This window comes from Triturus cristatus, chromosome 6 (genome assembly GCF_964204655.1).
Source record: "Triturus cristatus chromosome 6, aTriCri1.1, whole genome shotgun sequence".
Lineage (NCBI taxonomy): Eukaryota > Metazoa > Chordata > Amphibia > Caudata > Salamandridae > Triturus > Triturus cristatus.
The window spans coordinates 808344391-808367063 of NC_140589.1; the positions used below are offsets into that span (position 1 = coordinate 808344391).

The 22673-nt window shown below is 45.5% G+C and overlaps 1 protein-coding gene across 1 annotated transcript in view; it reads left to right on the plus strand.

Annotated features, from left to right (window-relative positions):
* YIPF4 (Yip1 domain family member 4) overlaps window positions 1-22673 on the plus strand; it is a 77372-nt gene that overhangs the window by 42237 nt on the left and 12462 nt on the right. The window contains exon 5 of the mRNA XM_085611391.1: window positions 11396-11509. Coding sequence (XP_085467517.1) covers window positions 11396-11509 — 114 coding nt within the window. The remainder of the gene's footprint in view (window positions 1-11395; window positions 11510-22673) is intronic.

Sequence of the window (22673 nt, forward strand, 5' to 3'; positions counted from 1 at the left end):
CTTATGCTGTCAATACTGTTTCTGCTCTTGGCAGAGGCCTATTCCAAGGCTTGTTTTTGAACGATTCACTTTCCTTTTGCTTTCTAAGCTATTTGCTATACCACAAGTTCACACATATATATATATATATATATATATATATATATATTCACTGAAGAAACCATAGGTTTCACACATGTTATAGTTAGCGGAAATTTTACTGATAAAAAACCAATGAAATTGCCCCGTTATAGTTAGTGCTGGCAACTATAACTCACGCGACCGCAATCCTCTGCTGATGCTAATACTGTATTTAGACACTTATTTGCCCATGTCTTCTTCCATACATTTTTAGCTATACATATATTACAAATATTTTTTTTTTATAAAGACACATATGTCATCAGCAGAAGATTGCGGTCGCGTGAGTTATAGTTGCCAGCACTAACTATAACGGGGCAATTTCATTGGTTTTTTATCAGTAAAATTTCCGCTAACTATAACATGTGTGAAACCTATGGTTTTTTCAGTGAATTTGCAAGGTTTTTTAAATGCTAATTCCTAACTATAACGTGTGTGAAACCTATGGTTTTTTCAGTGAATTTGTACGGTTTTTTAAATGCTAAGTTACTTTACGCCATTCGAGGCGTGCGCGCCCACTTAACGCAGTGCGTTCCGTGCACGGTTTTTATCAACTTTAATAAGCCCTGTACATTTGGTGGCCTTCGGCCACCAAAAGCACAGGGGGTGGGGTCAATGTGGATAGTGTTTTTTTTATTTCGATTTTATAATTTCATGTTGCCAAAATATAGTTTTTTTACTGATGTAATAAGCCCTGTACATATGGTGGCCTACGGCCACCAAAAGCACAGGGGGTGGGGTAAGTGTGGATAGTGTTTTTTTTATTTCTATTTTTTACCGTACGCTTACGGTAAGCGTACGGTAAGCGTACTCGGCGAAATTGCCGAAAAAAAAATAAAACCGTTTTTGCTCTTGGGGGATGTTTGGGGACTCCCTCAACATGACTATGTGGGAGGGAGTTGTCAAAACAGCCCCGTAACATGTTTTTGGGCATCATGTTTGATAAATAACACTCAGTGCGAGAGACAAAATGGCGGACGCCGCTTCCTGGTTTCGGCCGATTCGAATGTTTACTAAGAGCCAATCAGAATCGCGCTCGCGCACGCCACCGTACGGTAAGCGTACGGTAAGCGTACCGTAAGCGGGCTCAGATATATATATTGATTTAAAGGCTATTTTCTCAGAATCTACTGAACAGATTTACACCAAACCTACAAAAGGCACTTCCTTGACATAGGGACTACCTCTCTGCCAAATTTCTAGTAATTCTGTTCAGCCGTTCGGGCTGTAGCTCTGTCTAAAGGTCCTATGGAAAAATGCATGGGAAAAACGCGTTTTGGGACCCCCCTTTTATCTCAGCCCCCGCTTGACGAATCCCCCCGAGACTTTCAGGGCAGGAGCGGAGCGTAGCGCCCCACCTATTTTGAGAAATTCGCGAGGATTCATCGACCGGCGCCAAAGTTATTCAAAATAGAATGTTGCGGATTTCCTATGGAAAAGGGGTCCTAACTATAACTACCTACTGGCGACCGCCAGTAGGTAATATAAATATATATATATATATATATATATATATATATATATGTATGTTTTTTTTAAATGTTTTTATTGATTTTAGTGACATTTATACAAAAAACATTAAACATGTTTCCCAGTTACTCATCTCATTACAGGTCCTACAGGGGTCATCGTTAGATATACATCAATCAATCCCTCCTCGGTCTGCATTTCTGCGCATCTCCAACTCCACCATGGGGGACACACATACATCTCCACGATACACATTCCATTTGGACCACTTCTTATCCCATTTTTTGGGGCATCCCCTGGCTACAAAACCTCAGTCTCCGCCAACATGCATCGGTCTAATTCTTTCGGCCACACGAATGTAGAGGGTAGATTGCCACCCCCCGATCCCCTCGCCAGTTCCCACTAAACCAGTGTGTAGCCTAGTGTCGCTAGCTGTTCAGTGTTGGTGAGGTCAGTTGCGGCCCAGATGTTCAGTAACCCCAACTGTGGTGTCAGGGTCACCTCCTTCCCCAATGCTGTCTGCATATGATATGTGGCTTCTTCCCAGAAGTGGCGTATGGCAGGGCAACTCCAGGCAATATGATAGGTGGCCTGTTGTTGGCAGCCCCTCAAGCAAAGATCATCAGGTCTGGTTCCCAATTTTGCCATTATTTTCCCGGTCATATATGATCGGTGGAGAATCCTAAGCTGTATCAGCCGAAATCATTGTGTGATGGCTGCTTCCCTTGGGCACATAAGAGCCAGTTGCCAGTCCTCGTCATCAATCGGTCTCAGGTCTCTCTGCCACTGCTCCCTAAGTTTACTAAAAGTACCCGGCAGGTTATTGCTTAGTTTTTTATATGTCAAGGATATGGCTTTGGAGGGTAGTGGCCCATCCAGCAAGCGGTCTTCCAGTGGCGACGATTCCGGTATGTCCGCAAAGTTTAAAAAGGCCGCTTGTAATGCATGTCGTATTTGCAGGTACCTGAATACCTCCCCCTGCGTCAGTTGATAGTGCCTCTGGAGTTCCCCAAACGTAAGTATTGAGCCCTTTTTAACCAGATCTCTTACTGCTGAAATACCAATTATGTCCCACTTGTCGAATCCAGGATGGTAACATAACATGCCGAGTTGCTGGGCATTCCACAGTGGCGTCGCCTTGGTGAGGGTATCCGCCCAACCCAGGCGAGAGTTTGCTTTGTGCCATATATCTAGTGTGTGTGAAGTGAGCCCGAAATATTTATTTTTCCTGTCCCGTGTGTATAAGGCCCCCAAATAACCAGAGCAGTCCATTTGGTACCTGTCTAGCATAAGCCGGTTCAGTAGGGGGGCGATACACCCAGTGATTAACAGCCACCAGCTGTGCTGCCCAAAAGTAAAGCTGTAGGTACGGCAATGCTATACCTCCATCATACCAGCCTTTTGTTAGTTTCCTCAATGCCACCCTGGGGTCTCTACCATCCCACAGCAATGGTCGAACCACACTTTCCACTTCTTTAAAATAGGAACCTGGGACTCGATGCGGACTGTTCTGGAGAATGTATAAAAAGCGCGGGAGGGCCAACATTTTGAAGAGGGCAGCGCGTCCAACTAGGGAAATAGGCAAGGACCTCCAGTGTTTCACATCCCTTCGTAGCCGAGTAAGTGGGGGAGCCAGGTTAGAATTATGAAAAAGAACCTGGTCCGATGTGACAGACTCCCAAATACTTGAAGCCTTCCTCTGCCACTGATATCTTACAATTTGCTGGAAGTCGAGGTACCTGGCCCCGGAGCACAAATAACACTGACTTACTCCAATTTATCGCATATCCAGAGTATTTCCCGAAATTCATGAATATGTTGAGCACTGCGTGTATAGATTTGTAGGGGGAGGCAAGGTATAATAGTATGTCGTCGGCATACAGGGATATGCAGTCTTCCAAGTCTTCCGCCCACCGCAGCCCTCGCACCATCACATCACGACGCACCCACGCCGGCAGGGGCTCCAATATGAGGGAGAATATCAGTGGAGACAGAGGACACCCCTGTCTGGTACCCCTTCTCAGCATGAACGCATTGGACGTGTAGTTGTTAACTCTCACTAGTCCCTGTATATCAGTATATAATAGTTTAACCCATCCTATAAACTTGGGTCCCAATCCCACCTTTTCAAGGACTGCAAATAAGTATGGCCATTCTATCGAATCAAATGCCATAGAGGCATCCAAAGACAACACCACTGCGTCCTCCTCTATAAATTCCCTACGCGCCATCACATTATGTAGATGACGTATGTTAAGGGCCGTATTTCTCCCCAGCATAAAGTCGGATTGGTCGGGGTGAACCAGGGAAGAAATAACTGCCACAAGTCGATTGACAAGGCTTTTCGCTAGGACTTTAGCTTCCGCATTGATCAGCGAAATAGGCCTGTACGAGCCACAGTTATCTGCCGGTTTTCCAGACTTATGGATCACTACGATTGTAGCCAAATGTTGATCCGCCGGCAGCCGGCCCTTCTCTTAACTTTCTTCATACATAGCCCGCAGATGTGGCACAATCTGGGAGGCCATGACCTTTAGAAACTGAATGGGAGTTCCATTTGGCCCGATCGCTTTCCCGGAAGTTATCTGCCCAATGGCCTTACAAATCTCCTCGTCAGAAAGGTCTTCATCTAGGGTGTCTCTATCTAAGTCAGAGAGGATCGGCATATCACTATCGAGTAGAAGCTGGCGCGAGTCTTCCGCCGTGTACGTGGTAGAAGGGGTATACATCTTCTCAAAGTAATCCGCAAATGCATCCGCATGTCCCTGGGGTGAGTAATTATCTCACCTCCTGGCAGTGTCAGATTGGGTACCCATCTCGCCCCCTGCTCCTGTCTCCAACCACGCCAGGGTTCTGCCCGCCCTGTCTCCCAGTTCGTATAGTCTGTGTTGAGTACTGTGATACTTGGCCAGCATATGTTCCTTAGTCTTAATTCGGTACTCATACTGTTTTAGTGTAAGTCTATGGTGGGTATCTTCTGAGGGATCATCTGTGTGTTCCCGTTCCAGCCCTTGGAGTTCCTCTTCTACCTGGACCAGTAACCCACGCTTCTTTTGAATGTACCCGTTCTTTAGGGACAAGGCTTGTCCCTTCAGAACCACATTGTATGCCTCCCATATGGTTTGTGCGGAGTCAACCAAGCCCAGATTTTCTTTGAAATAATTCCCGGTTTGCGTGCAGAGTTCTTCTTTTATGTCGGGTATGGTTAGGAGCCACGGGTTAAGGACGATGGTGGTGCGTGGCTGCCTCTCCCAATGTGTAAATTCAATCCGAACTGGGGAGTGATCCGATATACCCCTAGGCAGGACCTGGGGATGCCTAAAGCTCCCGATTGAGGCTGTATGTGTTAAAAAGTAATCGAGACGAGATAGACTTTAATGCACATTAGAGAAATAAGTATATGAGATGTCCGTTGGTTGGAGCGCTCGTCCTATATCGATCAGCCCCATTGCCGTAGTAAATTCTGACATAAGCCCATTTGGCTTCGCACCTGTCCGTAGTGGGTGTCTATCTTTTGTATCATCCATTGTCATATTATAGTCTCCCCCCATAATTAAGGAACCTACCGGGAGTCCTGTCAATATGTTACCGAGGTCTGCCAGTGATGTCTTGCCTAGTGCTGGTGGCAGGTAAACAGAGACAATGTTAAGTGCTCTCCCCTCCCACTGAGCCTCAACCACTGCAAAACGTCCCCCCGGGTCTGCCCACATCTAATGCTCAATAAAGGGAATACTCCGTCTTACCAGGATACCAGTCCCCCTCGAGCCCGTAGTGTAGTCTGCGTGCACTAGTAGTTTATACCCCCATCTAGTCAGGGCCTTACTTTTCAGACTGACCAAATGCGTTTCTTGTAGTAGTACAAGGTCTGGGGACTGTCTCTTCAGATACTGTTGCACTATCCCCCTCTTTATTTTGTCGCCCATCCCGTTAACATTTCAGGTCAGGACAGAAAGTGTTCGTTCTCTTTCACCCCCATCACATTCCAAGTTAAAATTCGCAACCCTGCAGATCATTGTGAACGGATGACTGTAGTATATTATCTGACTCATCTGAGTTATTCTCCTCTTCAAACGGACCCAAGTGCATATCAACATCAAACTGCCACATTTCAAATCAACAAAACTATTGGAAATTGAACCCCCCCCTCATCCCACCACCCTTTACCATATTGAATCCAAAACTACCCACTCCCCGACTAGGCAGTGCCTCTCTCCCCCCACCCTCCCCCCCCCCCCCCCAAATGCTGAAAAAGCACGAGCATATGCAGTCTCCATCCCTGCTGGTTTCATATTACATTTTGCCTATTGCTGTCCATCCTGTGTTTGTCCCGATTGGACCCACCTCGCTAGGACTCGCAGTTATTAAGCAGACCACAACCTCTTCCCCCAATCGGCCGCAAGCATGTTATAATCTAAGGAACCTTATCTCATCCCCCGGTACTTGCGCTTCCGTTGATCTACTGGCTGTCATTATGCTCCTCCGAGTCTATTCTGGCTCTGTCATCTTGTCACCTCTTTCAGCTGAGCCACTGCCGGGTACCTCACCCAAAGTACCTCTCTGTTGTCCGGGTCTGCCTGTGCGGTCTCTTCTTTGGCTCCCCACCCTTCGCCACTCCTCCATCCAGTCCCATGCTTCCTCCGGTGATGTGAAGAACCATCCTTTAACGTCAGACTCCACTCTCAGCTTCGCTGAGAATAACATTGCATATTTTATTTCACGATCTCGAAGCTCTTTTTTCACTGCTTGAAAGCTGTGACGCAGGGCCTGAACTGTAGCCGTGAAATCCGGAAAGAAGGTAATTTCACTATTGTCAATCTTTAGTGGGGGCCTGGACCTTGCCGTCTGCCGTATGACATCTCTGTCGCGGTAATTAAAGACCTGGGCTATGAGGGGGGGGGGAGCAGGTTTTGGCCTACCTCCCGGTACTTTATGGGCCCTCTCGATCGAGAAGTATCTGGACAAGGTCATGGGCTGTAGGTGTGTAGTTATTAGGTCCTCCACGTATAGATCGGCTGCTGGCCCTTCGGATCTTTACGGAACTCCCAAAATACGTATATTGTTGCGACGTGCACAACCTTCATAGTCGTCAAGCTGCTGTGCCATTCGCTCCTGCTTTTTCTGCAAATCCTCCACCTGTGTTTGGAGCTGGGAGGTATCGGTTTGCAGCGCCGAGTGACAATTTTGAGGTCCTTTACCCTCTCATCCATTTTACGAAAGTCTGCCCTGATGAGGGACACCTCCACTGTAACCGAGTCCAACGAGGTGCGCACCCAATTTATAGTCGCCATTACGTCGTGCAGCGTCGGCTCCGATCCCTGCTTAGGGGCAGGCTGAGTTTCGTCCTTCTCCATTTGGCGTGGTGCACTATCTTCTCCTGCTTTATTCCAGGCAAATTTGGCCAGTTTATTCTGGGTGTTGGCCTTGGATCCTCTGCCCGTTGCCATGTGTGCACTGTACCCTCTTGGGGGTCACTGAAAAAAGTCTGGGGCGGTCCCCGTTAGTTCCCGCTGCATGCCCAGCGAGTATAGTGTTCTCACCGTCGGCCTGTGGGGGTTTCCACGGACCGCTTCTCTGATGCCTCTCTGATGTTTCCGGAATAGAGCCGTGTTTTGTCTGGGGGGCTGTCGGTATGCGTAACTTTCCTTCGCCAAGAGGATACTCTGTAGTTGCCCGTTCCTATCACTTCTAGGGCGTGCCAAGCGGCGTGCCCCAGTCACTGCTCCCACCACTTCAGTTTCACCTGCCACCGACTTGGGCACGGGTGGGTCTCCCTTTCCTTTGAGGATTGTTGGCACTACCGACCGGGGCAGGGGGCGAAGTAAAACACTACTGGTTGTGGATATGGGCGCTGCTGCTCACCTCTGCGCCCCCCCAGGGCCCGCGGCCTTGCAGCGCCTTGTGACCGTATTAGGAGTCTTCACAGCCTCTGTTAGCCCTACTGCGCCGATTTATCGGCTTTTGTGCCCACTCAGAGGTATGTGCAGGCGGGTGTAGTCACATCCGATACACTCTTATTACACAGCTGGATGTTCCTTCAGGCGAGCTACCTCTGATCCATATGCCTGTTCCACACGATCGTCAATTAGGGGTGGGCAGTGTGCCTTCTGCGTGTGTTGGCACCTACTGTGCAGCCCGCTGTGCCCGTATTGGTGTCTCCTGGTGTTGTCAGGCCCCTCCTCTGTCCTCTATCGCCCCTGCTTCCGTTCGTGCGCGATCAGTTCTGCACTGGGCCTAGCAGGCCCACCAGACCGGGGGCTCAATTAGCGAGATCCACCGCTGCACACCCTCAGCCCCAACTCCACGTTGCAGCGACCAAACACTGAGCCCCACTCCCCTCGCGGAGCCAACCGTCGCAGCCTGCTACGTCCGCACTCTGCTCTGGGTGGGCCCGATGCCTCCAGGCGAGCCTCTGCTTCCCCTCCGCAAGCTCTGCACTCCGCCAGGTCCCGCCGGGGCCCAGCAAGTCTGCCAAGCCAGGGCCTCAGTTTGGGGTTGTGGCCGCGGGACTCTCACCTCACCGGCTTCGGACCGCTTCTTACACCCTTCCGATCGTCCACACCATATCGGCCTGACCCTTCGTCCCCGCGGGCTTGCTGACTGCCCATCAGCTGGTCGCTGCATAGTATCGGGTCTGCCACTCTCACGGGGCTTCAATCGCCAGCGCCGGATAGCGGGAAGCCGCCGTTACAGAGCCACCGTCTCCTTCACCGGGCACAAAGGCTCAGTGCCAGGGCTCTGATTTTCTTCTAATCTTCACCTCAGGTTGGACACGTCTTTAGACACGGTTGTTGCCGGTTTTCTATTTGGATGGCTCAGGATAACGCAGGATATCGAGCGGGGATGAGGGAGCACACTCAGGCAGCAGCCATACTCTTCAGCTGCTAGCCACGCCCCCCCTCAGATTTATATTTGAAAGGTGGCATTTGTCAAATACCAAGCTTCAATCGGGAAAACAATGAATTGTGCATTTAGCATGCTGTTTATAACGGTTTGTTAAGCTTTGCACACCTAGTGGGACATCCACTAATGTACATAGTTATATGTACCGATAATGATGAAATGCAAGGCCTTAACAGTGTGATCATTCACGTTGAGGAGCTGGCACCTAAGTAAAGACTTCTTGTGTGAAAGTGAGTGACCTAGGAATACAATGTGTTTCTCCGACTCATTTGTTCCAAAGCTTATTTTGCACAACCTATTTTCAGGTTAAATGCCTGTTCAAGGGCCAAATTTTACTAAAACTGGGGTCGGAGACCGGCATTGTCTCAAGGTTCTGGGGATTGTGGAGCAGTAGAAGATGTGTTTAGCTATCAAAACTCATTTTTCATTTTACCTAAGTTGTGTAAAATTTCTATAGTAAAAGAAGGTAAGTCTATAATTCTACATGAACATGGAGGTGAGGATTATTTTTAATTTTCTTAATGGCAATTTCTTTTAAACAACGTACATTTTTCAAACATCAACACAACCTTCTGTTAGGCATAGTAATTTGCAGAGTTGTCACACCAGTTTGTGCACAGCAATATCCCGATTAGATATCACATGATTTAACAACAAGGTTTATGTCTTGGCATGTTTTCTGCAACACATAGTGTAATTCCTGGATCTTTAAAGGGTACCCTAGTACGGGCAGGGCAATTCCATCAGTCAACCTAATACAAGAAATAGGAACTTAAGAACATGAAGTTTATTACATTGTTCCGATACCTTGAAGAAGCCACTCTCTGCTAGCGTACAACACTCTGCTGTGCTAGTGTGCACAACCCTCACAGTTGTGTTATAGCAGCGTGCTTGATGATGACTCGATGGTTTTCTCCAGGACTGCAGAAAGGTGGTTATAGTTTTTTGATGTGTTCATTGTTTCTCAGTTGATTCACAATTCCATATTTGCATAGGTTTTTCAGATACATTATTCTAATGCCCTCAGATTGCACTCCATTGCTCTTTTATATAATCTATTCCTACAAACTTGATAAAGGCATGCCTGGATAAGAGAGAAAGTAAACAAACACACTACGGTTATGCATATCGAGAAAGAACTGCAGTCAAACTAACGGCTAAATACAACTATCTGTGATTCAACAGATTAAAATAAATCTTGATAAGCCTTCGTTAGGAGGTTGCAAAGAGTTGGAGGCAACTGTTCAATTAGTTACTCTCACTCCTCATTTGACCCACCTTGTTGTAGTGCTCCATGGTTTTTAATATTTCAGTGGATTTCATCCCACCAACGGGCCATAAGCCTAAGTAATACACTTGAAAAGCCCGAAGTCCCAAACCTCCCTCTGCTAGGGACAGCTGCAAAATGCTCAAAGCTGCTCTGTGCTGGTTCCAGACCATAGAAAGTCCATAAGGAAAACCTTTCAATCCAGAACCAGCCCATTGGCACCCACTTGGGTAAATTGCCAAACTAGTGGAGTAACCTTTGAAGCACCACCATTTTGACCAGTGCCATTGTGCCCATCACTGACCGCTTCAAAGGCTTCCAGAACTCTGCGCAGCCCCTTATATTTCTCATTGCTAATTCCAAATTACCAGCCATGAGGTTATCGAGTCTGTGATATGTCATAACCCCAAGATATTTAAATGTGTGCTGCTCCCAAATGATGCCCCAGGATTCCCAGACCCAACTTTATGGTTTGGTTGAGGGGAAACATGCATTTCTTTGACAAATTAACATGCAAACCTGACAAAACCAAACTCCTAAAGATATACAATTGTGGACATTAACCGTTCTTCCTTCTGCACTCCTCAAAAATTGAAGCATACCGCCCACTTACAGCAAGATCATGTGTCTGCGGAATTTCCCTATCTTAGATGCCCCATAAAGGGTCTGTTGCCAGCGCAAAGAGCATGGGGGAAAGGCAATAGCCTACTAGTCCTACGGCGGATTCAGTATGGCTGAAAAATCATTCTTCCAGCCTTGACTCTTGCCATACGCCTGTTATACAGGAGCTTAATCCACCTTACCTATGCTTCCCCTACTGTGGTGTCTTTGACTTTCACCTTCTCTGCTTCTGGGTGAATCCTGTATGCTGTCTACTGAGATACCTGCGGTAAGCCATGGGGTGCTACTTATTACTCCTGATGGTCTCCGCAGTTTTGAATACTATTTGCATTATCAAGTCACGTAAGCCTGCCATGAAAATGCTGGCGGTGGGGAAACAAAGGCAAGGCCCCCTATTGCCCCTGTGCTTAGGGATGCATGCAGGGGGCACATGTGCCTCTCTGTTTGCATGCACCCCCTTTTCTGCATGGCATGGACTGCACAATCCATGCCGTGCATGAATGGCCTTTGACGCTTCCATTGCAGTGCCTCTCTTATAGGCACCGTTGTGGGACCGCCTTGCCGCCCCCCCATGCGAAAACTTTTAATCCGGTGGACTGCGGTCTGCTTTGGTGGTTTGGGAGCACGGCTGTGGCGGCCCGCTCGCACACTGCCAAAGTCGTAACCAGGCCCTTAGTCTTGTAAAAAAATGCCTGTTCAGAAAATAGTACTGTGATAAGCTTTAGTGTAACAAATATTTTCATGGCAAGTTGAAATAGTTCTACTGGCCAAGTAGAAGTTTTGATAGTTAAAGTAAATCCAGAGTGACTTATTTTTTTAATCTTATGGCTATAAGATCAATCACACTTTAGTACGGCAGTGCTGCAGGAATATGTGTAAAGTGTCTGTCAAGTTAGACAAAAATCCAGAATATTGAGGTAGTAGCCACATTTAGGTCATCTTTGGCTTTAGTGTTGGTTTTCTAAAAATATAGATGTAAGTCTTTCATTGCTAAAGTACTTGTCTTTTTCTCCTTAGGTCGCTTATGGGCAGGTCCTTGGAGTCATTGGATATTCTCTGCTTCCGCTTATTGTAATTGCACCTCTGCTCGTGGTGGTTGGATCATTTGAGGCTGCGTCTACACTAATAAAAGTATGTTATCTAAATGACACATTTTTATGCTAACTTTTTCGCTTTTGCTTGGTACTTCAGACACAGGAGTTTTGGTTTCATTTCTCAGCAATAGCTAATTAACTTTTGCTAACCTAAAATGTAGAAAGATCTACGATTTAAAAAATATTTGTTAGCATTTCTTGAGATAATGGACAGATGAACTCAAACAAGTGATACAAATGTATTTTTAATTACATTTACCTTACCTGTGCACATTACACTAAATAAAACATTCAAAAAGTAATGATTCTCAAGCTTTAAATATCTCTCATAGGTTCGCATGGTTAGAGTAATCCTTTCCTTCAAGTATGGTACCTCCTCATGCTTGCTGGGTAATATCAATATTAGCTTTGGCAGATCATCTTTAACTGCGGTTAGCCATACTTGGGACAGTGGGACTTTGCCTCTATCTTTTATTTTTGCTGGAATAGTAACAAGGACCTTATGCAGCTTCATCTGCTATAAACACACATATGTGTGAACTGGGGCTCAACTCATCTTAGTGTCATTGTTATATTGGCTGGTATTGATCTAGGTAGTGAGACTATGCAGGTACTGTTAAACCTAGACTTTAATACCTTCTACTGGGTGAAATTCCTCTATACTGCTAAGGTCCACTGAAACAGACGATCTGGGTTGGACAAAGTCAAGAGAATATCATCTGCTTATGGAACACACTTGTAGTTCTGTTCTTCTGTACAGACTTCATGGTCTTTGTGAAACTACTTAACTAGCAGTGAAACAGCTCTATACCAATGTCAAAAAGGGTTGGTGATGATAGGGAAGAACCCTGCAAGTTACCCCTGTATAACCAGAATGCATCCAGTACGGTCTTCTTCGTACAACTTTACCTGCTGGTGAATTATATAACAGTTTTGCCCAAATGATCAGACCTTGCCTAGCCACTTTTCCACTATTGCAAGGTATAACTAAACCCAGCACAGTAATTTGAATGTTTTTCACTATCTAGCATCTAATAACTTTTGCTTCAGGATTTTTTTTACGCTTCTTGTATTCCCATATATGGTCAGTGGAGAGGGCCACTTACTTAGCAAAGATAAAGCTTATTTGGGTAACTCTTTGTCACTTTTCAGTAGTGAAAATGATCCACTAGATCAGCGGTTTGTGTGACCATTACCACACGCTGTGATCAATAGCACTTATTGAGGAGGTGGGGCAGCATGTATCAGATGGAGAAATGTTCGGTTTAGTAAGTGTTGAAAGCTATGACTTTCCTTCTTTGCTTTAAGAATTATGGAATGTTGCTAATGATGCCACTTGAAGTGAAACTAATGGAAGTTCAGTCAGTGCTTAGACAGACTCTTGTTCCTACATCTTGTCTCCAACGTTTTCTATCTAGTAGTGCACCCATCTCTAAAAATCTGCTTTTGAGGAGCAAGTGTATTTTAGATGCACGTGCTGGACCTTATCCTGCCTTCAGGTGAATACGCTTAAAGAAGCATTTTTGAATAAAGTTGTGTGGACATCAACTATTGGCGTAGTCCTTATGACTCCGGATAATGTCCCCCCCCGAAATGCACAATGTCCCACACTGTAGACAAAAGGCATTTTTCTACCATGGAGTTTGGTATCGTGCACTGAGAGGACCAAAGAAAAGAAACCGAAACTCATTGGAAACTAGAGTGACTTCCAAAATTGGGGTTTCTGGGCGTCAAAAATCTGCTCTTTATCAGGTTGTATACAATGACTCAAATGTAATCAGTTTATGGCTTTCTCCTATTTTTAGATATTTAAGATAATATTGCCATTTAGGCTTTGCCTAAGTTGTCCTTATCTATAATGCTGTGTAGATCAAAACAAGGTGGGTAATCCGCTTACTCACACAAGATTACAATGGCAGCTCTTAATTTTGCATGCAGTTCCTGTACAAGGCAATAAGAACACAGAAGATAAAATACTGAGCGTCTTGCGCTATGGTGTAAGAAGAGTTGCAGTCACCTCTCTCTGAAGTTGTGCAGCAGGATCCAGTTTCCAATACAGGCAGTTCATAGGTTGAGCCTGCTCAGACTCATCAGATTTTCAATACAGATAATGAGGAGCAAGCGCATGCACTTTCAATGAACTTCCCTAAAACTGTTCCAGTTGGTTTTTTAACTGTACCAACACTTGAGAAACTATGACCAGCCACACCAATCGGCCACCCAGACAAGAGATCTGCATAGGGTGCCTCAAAATTGCATCCCAACCATTTGGCCATGAGCATTGTGCAACATGGCATGACTCACAGCCATGCCGTGCACCCAGATTACATGACCGGTTTGTTTCGGCCTTGAGCCATGCTCCGCTGACTATGGGCATGGCCATGGCCCTTGCATGCCCTCATCACATGGCTCCAATACCCATTGTGCTAGGCTTTTAGCCATGTACAGCAGGGTGGTGCATTTCCTCCACCCAAACTGTGTATCTCCCAGCACATGTGCTTTTTGCCCTTGCACAGAAGGTTCTTTGTCTATAGTTGCGGCATGGCCATATCTCTGCCCAATTCTTATTAGCCTATAACCCAGTGTTAGCCATACACAGCAGACTCTGGGTTCATGGTTTCAGCTTCGGACTTTTACCATTCCCTCTGGCCCAAAAAAACACCATAACTCATTCTGCAATGGGCTCTAGCTAAAGGGTGAGGCGTTTGGTAGTGCTTATACATACCCTTTAGCCACAGCACCCTGGGTTTCTGCCATATGCAGTGTATTTGGAACATTGTTCAGCTGTGCTCTGATAGCCCTTGGCACAACCCTATGCTCAGAGCGTGTGGCCCCAGATAACCCCGCACAGGCAGAGGAGGACATTCAATCATGCTATGTACGCTGCCCATATTTGCCTCAAAAATGGCTTTTGGCCATGCAGTATTGGCTCTTAGTACAGGGCTTCTCATTTTGCCTTACTCGGAATGCTTAGCCATCAAAACATAGTGCACATGCCCATGAGACTTTCAGTGCAAAAGAAACAAACGATGGACGCAATGCTGGACAATGCAAACATTCACCCCCAGTCACAAGGATCTAGATTTAATCCATTATCTTTATGCTCACCACACCACCCCAGTTTGGACCCAGCCATATGCAAATCAGTCTTGACCCTGTTCCTTGTGGGAACAGTCCAGCCCGAACTGCCAAGCAAGGTCCTACCTGGACCGGAAACCAGCATCCTGGGACCAGTTTCAGGGCATCACCCTTCATCAGCCAGGCTAGCTTGAATCGTGTGGTGTAGTGAGCACGGGACACACGTCTGGGTATACCCTTCCCACTTAGGGTGACATATGCAAAAGAAACAATTGATGGAATGCTGGACAATGCCTACTGATTTTATAGTTAAATGTGCATAAATCGCTCTTGAACGGAACTACTTCATTTTTAATGGAGAGTTCTTTGGTCAAATCAAAGAGGCAGCTATGGGCGCAGTTTTTGCCCCCGATATAGCTAATCTGTATGTTGCTGCCTTTGAGAACAAGGTCATCTATGATAATAACCCCTCTCAACAGAATATAAAGAAATATCTGCGGTACATTGATGATGTATGTCTGGCCTGGCAAGGTTCAATAGTTGAATTGCAGGAGTTTCATCTATGGCTGAATGGACAAAATGATGATCTACAATTTACTATGGAACATAATCAACACTCCATAAGTTTTTCGGGGATTTGAACATTGGGAATGATTGTTAGCAGTGAGCCTCTATACAAAACCTACGGCGAGGAAACACGCTTTTGAAATGCACAAGTCATCATCCATGTAATTTACGGGATAATCTCCCCTTTGATCAGTTTTTAAGGATTAAAAACAACTGTACCAAGAGGGAGGATTATTTCAGAGAATCAAAAATTCTACAATCTAAATTGATCATGAGAAAGTATCCCTATCGCCTTGTGAAACACTCAATGAAACGAGCATGGTATTATGATGGTCAAGCCCTGTTACAAGTAAAAGACCGTCAGGGTACGGATCATAATACGATTACTTGCAAGACTACTTTTGGAACAGAATCCAATACGATTAAAAAGACCATATTGAAGAACTGGCATTTAATACTCAAAGTGGATACACAGTGGGAGAAGCCACGTTTTGCATTTAAGCGAGGTAAAAACCGTAGAGATCATTTGGTTAGGTCATACAATGAATGTGCACAAAACTCATTACAATATCTTTGGGGTTTGACGCAAGTGTTAGGTCACTATCCGTGTGGCCATTGTGCAGCATGTGCCACCACATTAGTGGTAAAATCATGTATTCTCAATGACAAGTAATGCACTCTGAAATATCATATGAATTGTCTTTCAAAAAATGTAATCTACTGTATTCAATGTTCGTGTTCATTGTATTATATAGGAAAAACCACACAAGAGGTAAAGAAACGTATTATACAACACCAATCATGCATACTTTGCAAAATAACATCTGCACGCCTTGTTGAACATTATCTAAACATGTCTAATGCACCTTCTGACATGAAATGGTTTGTACTTGAGGTAGTCAAGGGTTCTAGAAGGAGCCATAATATTGATCGCCTGCGTACAGTAAAGGAAAACAGATGGATCTAGTCAGCAAAGACTGTGGAAAAGAGACTCTATTTATTTGTGGAATGGCACACCTTGGCGACAGTGTAATCATAGGTTATTTTTGGATTCCATGCATGAGTTTTCTGGTATTTTTTTAGGTCTCGCCTGAGCCAGCGCAGGCGCTGCTCTGCGAGTCATTTAGTAAGTGGGCTTTTAAAAGTGCTACCACATGCTTTTTCTGGCCTAGCGCTTGCGGTTACGCTTTCGGTTACGCGCACAGCCGCCAGTTTTCTGCGCCCGGGGCGCCATCTGGAGCGCGATCACTTTCACTTTTACCGCTGCTGCGCGCGCTCCACTCGCATGCTTCGTTCGACTTTGTTCCCAGGCATGTCTCGTAAGTCCGCGACTGACGCATTGCACACCCCCAGTCCGAGAGCTCGTTCGCCAGGGCTTCCCAGCAGGGTCGGGTTACTGCGCCCATGGAAAACTGAGGTAAACGTGTTTTTTGTTTGCACTTTAACATAAGCCCGTAATATTGTTACATTTGAAATATTTCAGTTTTGTTCTTCGTTTCGTTCGACTTCGTTCCCAGGCATGTCTCGTAAGTCAGTGACTGACTCATTGCATGCCCCCAGTCAGAGAGCTCATTCGGCAGGGCTTCCCAGCAGGATCGGGTTACTGCGCCCATGGAAAACATTCCCCATGCTGACAGCCGAACATCACTCTCTACTCCTCGGCCCTCTCGAAGAGCCTCGGAGGCGGATTGAAGCTGATACTGTTTTGATTGGACAGCTTTTTGTGTTTTTGCCCTCACCACTACCCACTTTTCTGTTGCTTTTCATTTCCCCTTCCCCCAGCTCCGCAAACTTGCTGCACCTGCGTGTTGCTTCCTTGCCTTCCTCTGTCACCCTCCTCTGCTCTTCTGTTGCTTTTTGTCCTACCACCAGTTCTCCGTTGCTCTGCCACCCCTCCTCTCTATTGCTTTTCATCCACCACTCCCTAGCTCTTCACTGTTGCTTCTCAGTGTCTTCCCTTCCCGCTGATTAATTTTCTTCTAAACAAATTATTATATGTTTTTATATACTTTAGGATATAGGTCTTATAAAGCGCTCGAATGCCGAAGCGTCTTGGCGCTGGTAAGTATGGAGAGGGACCAACAGTCTTCAAATATGGGCTCCCTGAAAAAGCTAGGTTTTTAAAAGTTTCCTAAAGCGTTGATGGTTATCTACTGATTTTAGCAAGGAAGGAAGCCCATTCCAGAGTCCTGCAGCACGAATTGAAAAGGCTCTACCTCCCCATCTAGCTTTCCTAATCCTAATAACCTGGATGAGGCTCAGAGTGCTGGACCTTAGCACACGGCTAGGAGTATAGGGGATCAGTAGTTTCTGGATGTCCTTGGCTCCGCCTCCAAAGACAGCCTTATGGACCAAGCATATCGCCTTAAAATCTATCCGTTGTTGGACGGGGAGCCAGTGTAGGGTTTTAATTCCCGCAGAGACCGATTGATCTCTGGGAATGTCCAGAAGTAATCTCGTCGCGGCATTTTGCAAAGCCTGCAGCCTCTTAAGTATTTCTTTACATGTATTTCTCTCTAAATCTCTCTCTAAACCTCTCTCTCTCAATCTCTCACTCTCTAAATCTCTCTATCTCTCTCTCTCTCACTCTGGTCGGTTGACATGCTAGCTGTCTATTTGGGAGTAGGATGTAGCTGATACTCAACAGTTACTATGTAAACAAGCATTGGCATAGCCAATGGGTCTCGTTTTTGGGACCTTATAAGTGTTTAGCCATGCAACAGTTGATGTTGTTGCACCAAGGATATTGTGCTTCATAACTAAATACTTATAAGGGCCCAAAAGCGAGACCTATTGGCTATGCCAATGCTTGTTCGTTGTTGGTTTTGCGCCGCGAAAAAGTTGCTGGGCGGTACGTTTATTGGTGCTGGCGCCAATTTGGAGTACACCCTGGTATGTCTACTGTTGTAGGGTGTTTGCGTTATCGCTTCTATACTCAGCCCTTACTGGGCTTGTCTTTGAAGGTGGCAGATTTGCTGCGTACGTCTTTGCTGTACACTGCCTTATGCCCTCCTTCTCTGGGCACTTTCCACATGTGAATTGTTCCATATTCCCTGTTGCTTCCGCACAGGTGTTTTCCACAATTCGGCATTGGGTTCCTACTGTAACACTCTTAAGGGGAGTGTTCTCTTCAGAATACTCATTTCTTTGGTCCCTGGGCCATTAGGTTGATCCTCATTAATTCCACTATCGTGCCTGGCTCCATCTCCTCATCTGTCTAGCGGTGGACCATGGCTCCTCCTGGGCAGGTGGCTAATGTCGCTTGCGTCTCTGGACATGGTCCTGTCCGCTTCTGTTTCCATATGACTGTTGGTACTTTTCACGTACTCTAGTATTTGATCAGGTAAAATGTTGTTTTACACGTATATTTTCTTAATCTATTTCTGCTCTGTGCTCTTCACACAGCAGAGTCGCGCAGGCAACGTTCCTTCCTGTGGTGTCCGTGGTCTTCGCCTCGGTCTGCTCATCCTACAAGCTCTTCTGTGGGTGTCCAGCTTGCCAGATACCCCCCCCCTTTTTTACCAGTTGCCTACATGCTGATGCATCCTTCACCTATGGGCTGCTCACGCTACCCTACAGGAGTTTATTTTCTATGCTTCGTGTAGTTATTCCATCCACACGGAATGCTGTGTGTTTCTGCCTTCCACATGTCTATCATTCTTACTGTAGTCCTGTATTGGGTACTTATGATTCTTGCCGTCCGCCCTCTCACTTGTCTTGTGAAGGAGCGACTGCGTGCTGGAGTGTCTTGTGTTTCTGGTACTACCGGCACTTCCTGGCCAGGGGTCGGCATCCTGCCAATGCTGCCCCACGTATCTTGACTGGTGCAGGTTCGACAGGGTTTTTTTTCCACTGTTGTGCATACTGGGCCAGTATGCGCTGCCTCTGTCATACCAGTTAGTCATTTCTCTGGGTTTTACTTCAGTCCACACATCGGATCCTGCGGATCCATTGGACCCTTGGCTCAGTCCTCTTCTTTACGAAGTCATGAACTCTCACTTCCGCACCGACATTTCTAGGTTTATGCTTTCTTTCTCTCAACCCGGTATACATACGGGGGTTTTCGAGCTGTTCTTTAACGGCTTGTGGTGCCTTTGCCTCCCATTGTTTTCCGCTCTTTTCAGAGCTTCATGGGCAGGTGTGACTGCGCTGGCTTGCAGTCCCCATTGTGTTTCGTCACCTTGCTGACGGCTAAGTTCTCTCGGGAACTTGGTGGGGTTCAGTCCCAGACCCGCCTCCTGTATGGGTTTGGCTTTGGTATCTATTCTAAGTTAAGGAATCTGCGGCTAGATGTCTCTGTCAGATGGACGAGTTATTTACCTTCGGTAACAATGTATCTGGTAGAGACACAGTCTAGCCGCAGATTCCTTAACGCCCGCTCGTCCTCCCCGTTCTGCGAGAACCTTTTCAGGTTGGGCTTCCTGCATTCGCCTCCCTCCAGGTGGCTCATTCTTTCTGCGGGGTGACGTCTTTTACTTCACTCCTACACAGAATGCTTATTTCTGTTTTGCTTGCGCTCCTGCGCCCATTCTTGTAATTGGGCAGTATGCTCATGTGTAATGTGCCTTTTGCATCCCTATGAGCTGTGTTGTCTAGTGTGGAATCTACTCATGTTTCCCCACCCCCACTATCCCCTTCTCAATTGCCTTGTGGTCTCTTACCTCCTCTGCAGTCCATTGGTTTCAAGTCTATTGGCTCTGCCTCTGTCTATGGGTCTATTACTGGGGATGCCACGTCCCTTCTGGTGCCGTCCTGTGGTAGATTGTCCTTGCTCATGTGTTACGGACTTGTTGTCCTTCACGATTATGTATTGTGGTTGCAGACTTTCTGTCGTCTGCCGTGATGTTTTTTCACATCATCTTCTACCTCCGGTGGAGGTTTAGCCTTTGCTTTTGCAGGGTTGCTTCTCAGAGTGGTGCTCTGCTCTTTCCCTTCACTACTTTTCAATATACAGTGCCTAGCACTGTCCTTTATGGTGCTATTTTTCACCATTCAAATTCTTTTGCTTTTTTGTCTTTTTTGCACAGTGTTCCTATAATCTCGCAGTTTTTGGTGGTGGCTCCGCGTTGTGGCGCGGAAAAGTTTCTCCGACGAAAACTGACGTGAGCGCGCCGGAAGGGGCATATATGGCTCCGCTGACGTCACGTCCGTGGACGACGTCAGGGCGGAGCCGTGTGGCGCAGCCCCCGGCGTGCAGAGGTGCTGCTGCGGAAAGTTTTCCGGATCCAGCCTGATGCCTGGGGATATTCTAAGTTAAGGAATCTGCGGCTAGACTGAGTCTCTACCAGATACATCATTACCGAAGTGAAGTAACTCGTCCGATAGATAATGTACGAACCGTTCACAAACCAAAGTGTGAATTGATCATGATTCATAAACTACCCCCTTAAGGACCATGGCTGAGAATTTACTTTTTTTCTTTTAATTACCAGTGGCTTTTTCCTCTTCTTTGGTTCGTTTCCGAATACTGCGGTGTTTGGACTGCTCTAAAGCTATCTTTTGTAATGCACATTCACAAACCACTAATGGCGTGAGGAGGGTTTTTTTTGTAACCAGTAACTGCCAAGGGGGGGGGGGGTTTATCAATGTAGGTTGGGAACCCTCAATCTCTTAGGGGAGAGAATGTGGCCTAACGGCTAGGGCGGTCAACCTCGGAGCTGGGGAACCGGGTTCGAGTCTCGGCAGAGACACTCAACATCTCCCCGTGCCTAACAAAAATGAATGAATCCGTATGTAACATAACTGGTGCTCATATAAAGCGCTCTGATACCTCTGGGTCTAGTTAGCGCTATATAAAACTCGACAAAAAAAAAAATATCCCCCAACCCAAAGTAACTTTTTGTGTTATAATATGGTCTGTGAGTCATTTTAGTTTGCAAAGTTAATGGTTTAAATATAGAATATTAGCCCTTTTGCAAAACAACTACGAAACAGATTTACAGCCAACAAAAGGGACTTCCTCTGAATAAAGTTCTGTCTTCATACTCTGTGTGGTGTTATCCCATTTGGCAGTCTTTGCTGTAGCGTAGAGTACAAATTCATATGGGTCATAACATGGGAACAAATACCTCATTTAAGGTGCTCCAGTTTCCCACCATTAACCAATTTGCATGAAATGTAATAAAGAGAATGCCAGCTAGAACAACAGTGCCTGTTAAATGTAACGTAGATTTATGCAACTCAAGTTACTTGTAAAACCAAAAAGTTTATTTCTCTTGGATAGTGCAACATAATCATAGCTAAAAAGTTCTATCAAACTCCATACCATATAAATAGTTCTTTTAAAAAATAAAATTGTTTTGATAGGCATTTTTTCTAATTGGAAAGAGTACTTCTTTCTATTAAAGTGGTGTAGTATCACACAAATGGTCTGAGGTGTTCAGTGGTTCTTAATTTATTGGAGCTATGCCTGATGAAGATACAGCTTTTGAAATACAGCTTTTAAAATAGCTACCTTTGCAGATAATTTTCCGGATCTGCTATCAACTCCCTATTAGTCATTGGATGTTGTGCTCAAAATCATGAGTTGTCTTATGATCTTGGCATACAAACTTAAACTGACTGAAAAAGATCCCCCCTTGTTTTTTTAATGGCCATCATTTCTAATTTGGATGAAACTTTTAAAGACTAATTATGTATGATATCTTGAAAGTTATATCAGTAGATAAGCTTAAGATTCAATAAAGAAAATACTGATGTTTAATGTAAAAAATAGTCCTTGTCTTCTATAAATACTCACTATTTTATTACAAAGTCCTGGGGCATGGTGATGCTAATTCTTCAGATTGTCAAAAATAAAATGCTTTCATGTCACGGTAGCTCTGTTTTTGATTCATTGACAAAGTCAGAAGCCCCAGTGGCTGGACATTGAGGAAATACTTGTTTATATGTATTCATACTAAATGTAAATATATCTATGATATTTCAAAACCTTATTGGAGGCCATTCTTCATGTTAAATTAATTACTGCTCCAAGAGACCAAATACAGTGCCAAACCACTCATGTAGGAGTATGTTCAGTTTGGACCAATGATATGTTTAAATGTAGTTCCTATGTGATTGGATTATATGACTTGATGAAGCTCAAGATAAAGGAATACAAAAATAGCTCTACTCAATTCTTGATAGTCGTACTCAACTGCTTGAAATTAAATCCAGGCAAGACCGAGGTCCTCATCCTCGGAAGGCAGCACTCAATTTGGTCTCCTGACTGGTGGCCTGCGTCAGTTGGTTTCTTCCCTTCGCCAAAGCCTAAAATTAAAAATGTTGGCATTTGGTTTGAAGAATATCTCAACTTTGATAGCCAAATATAGCTTTGGCAGGTAAATGTTTTGGCATCCTGAAGTCTCTTAAGAACATCATCAATCCGCTCCCTGCACTTGCCCAGAAGACCGTGATCCAGGCTGCAGTGATTTCACAGCTGGATTACTGCAACATTCTTTATCTTGCGGTATCTCATTTCAGGCTTAGACAGGTCCAGAATTCTGCACCCTGGCTCTTGTTAAAACCTCTTAGACAGGCGTCAATGGGCTCCACGCTTTCTAAACTTCATTGGC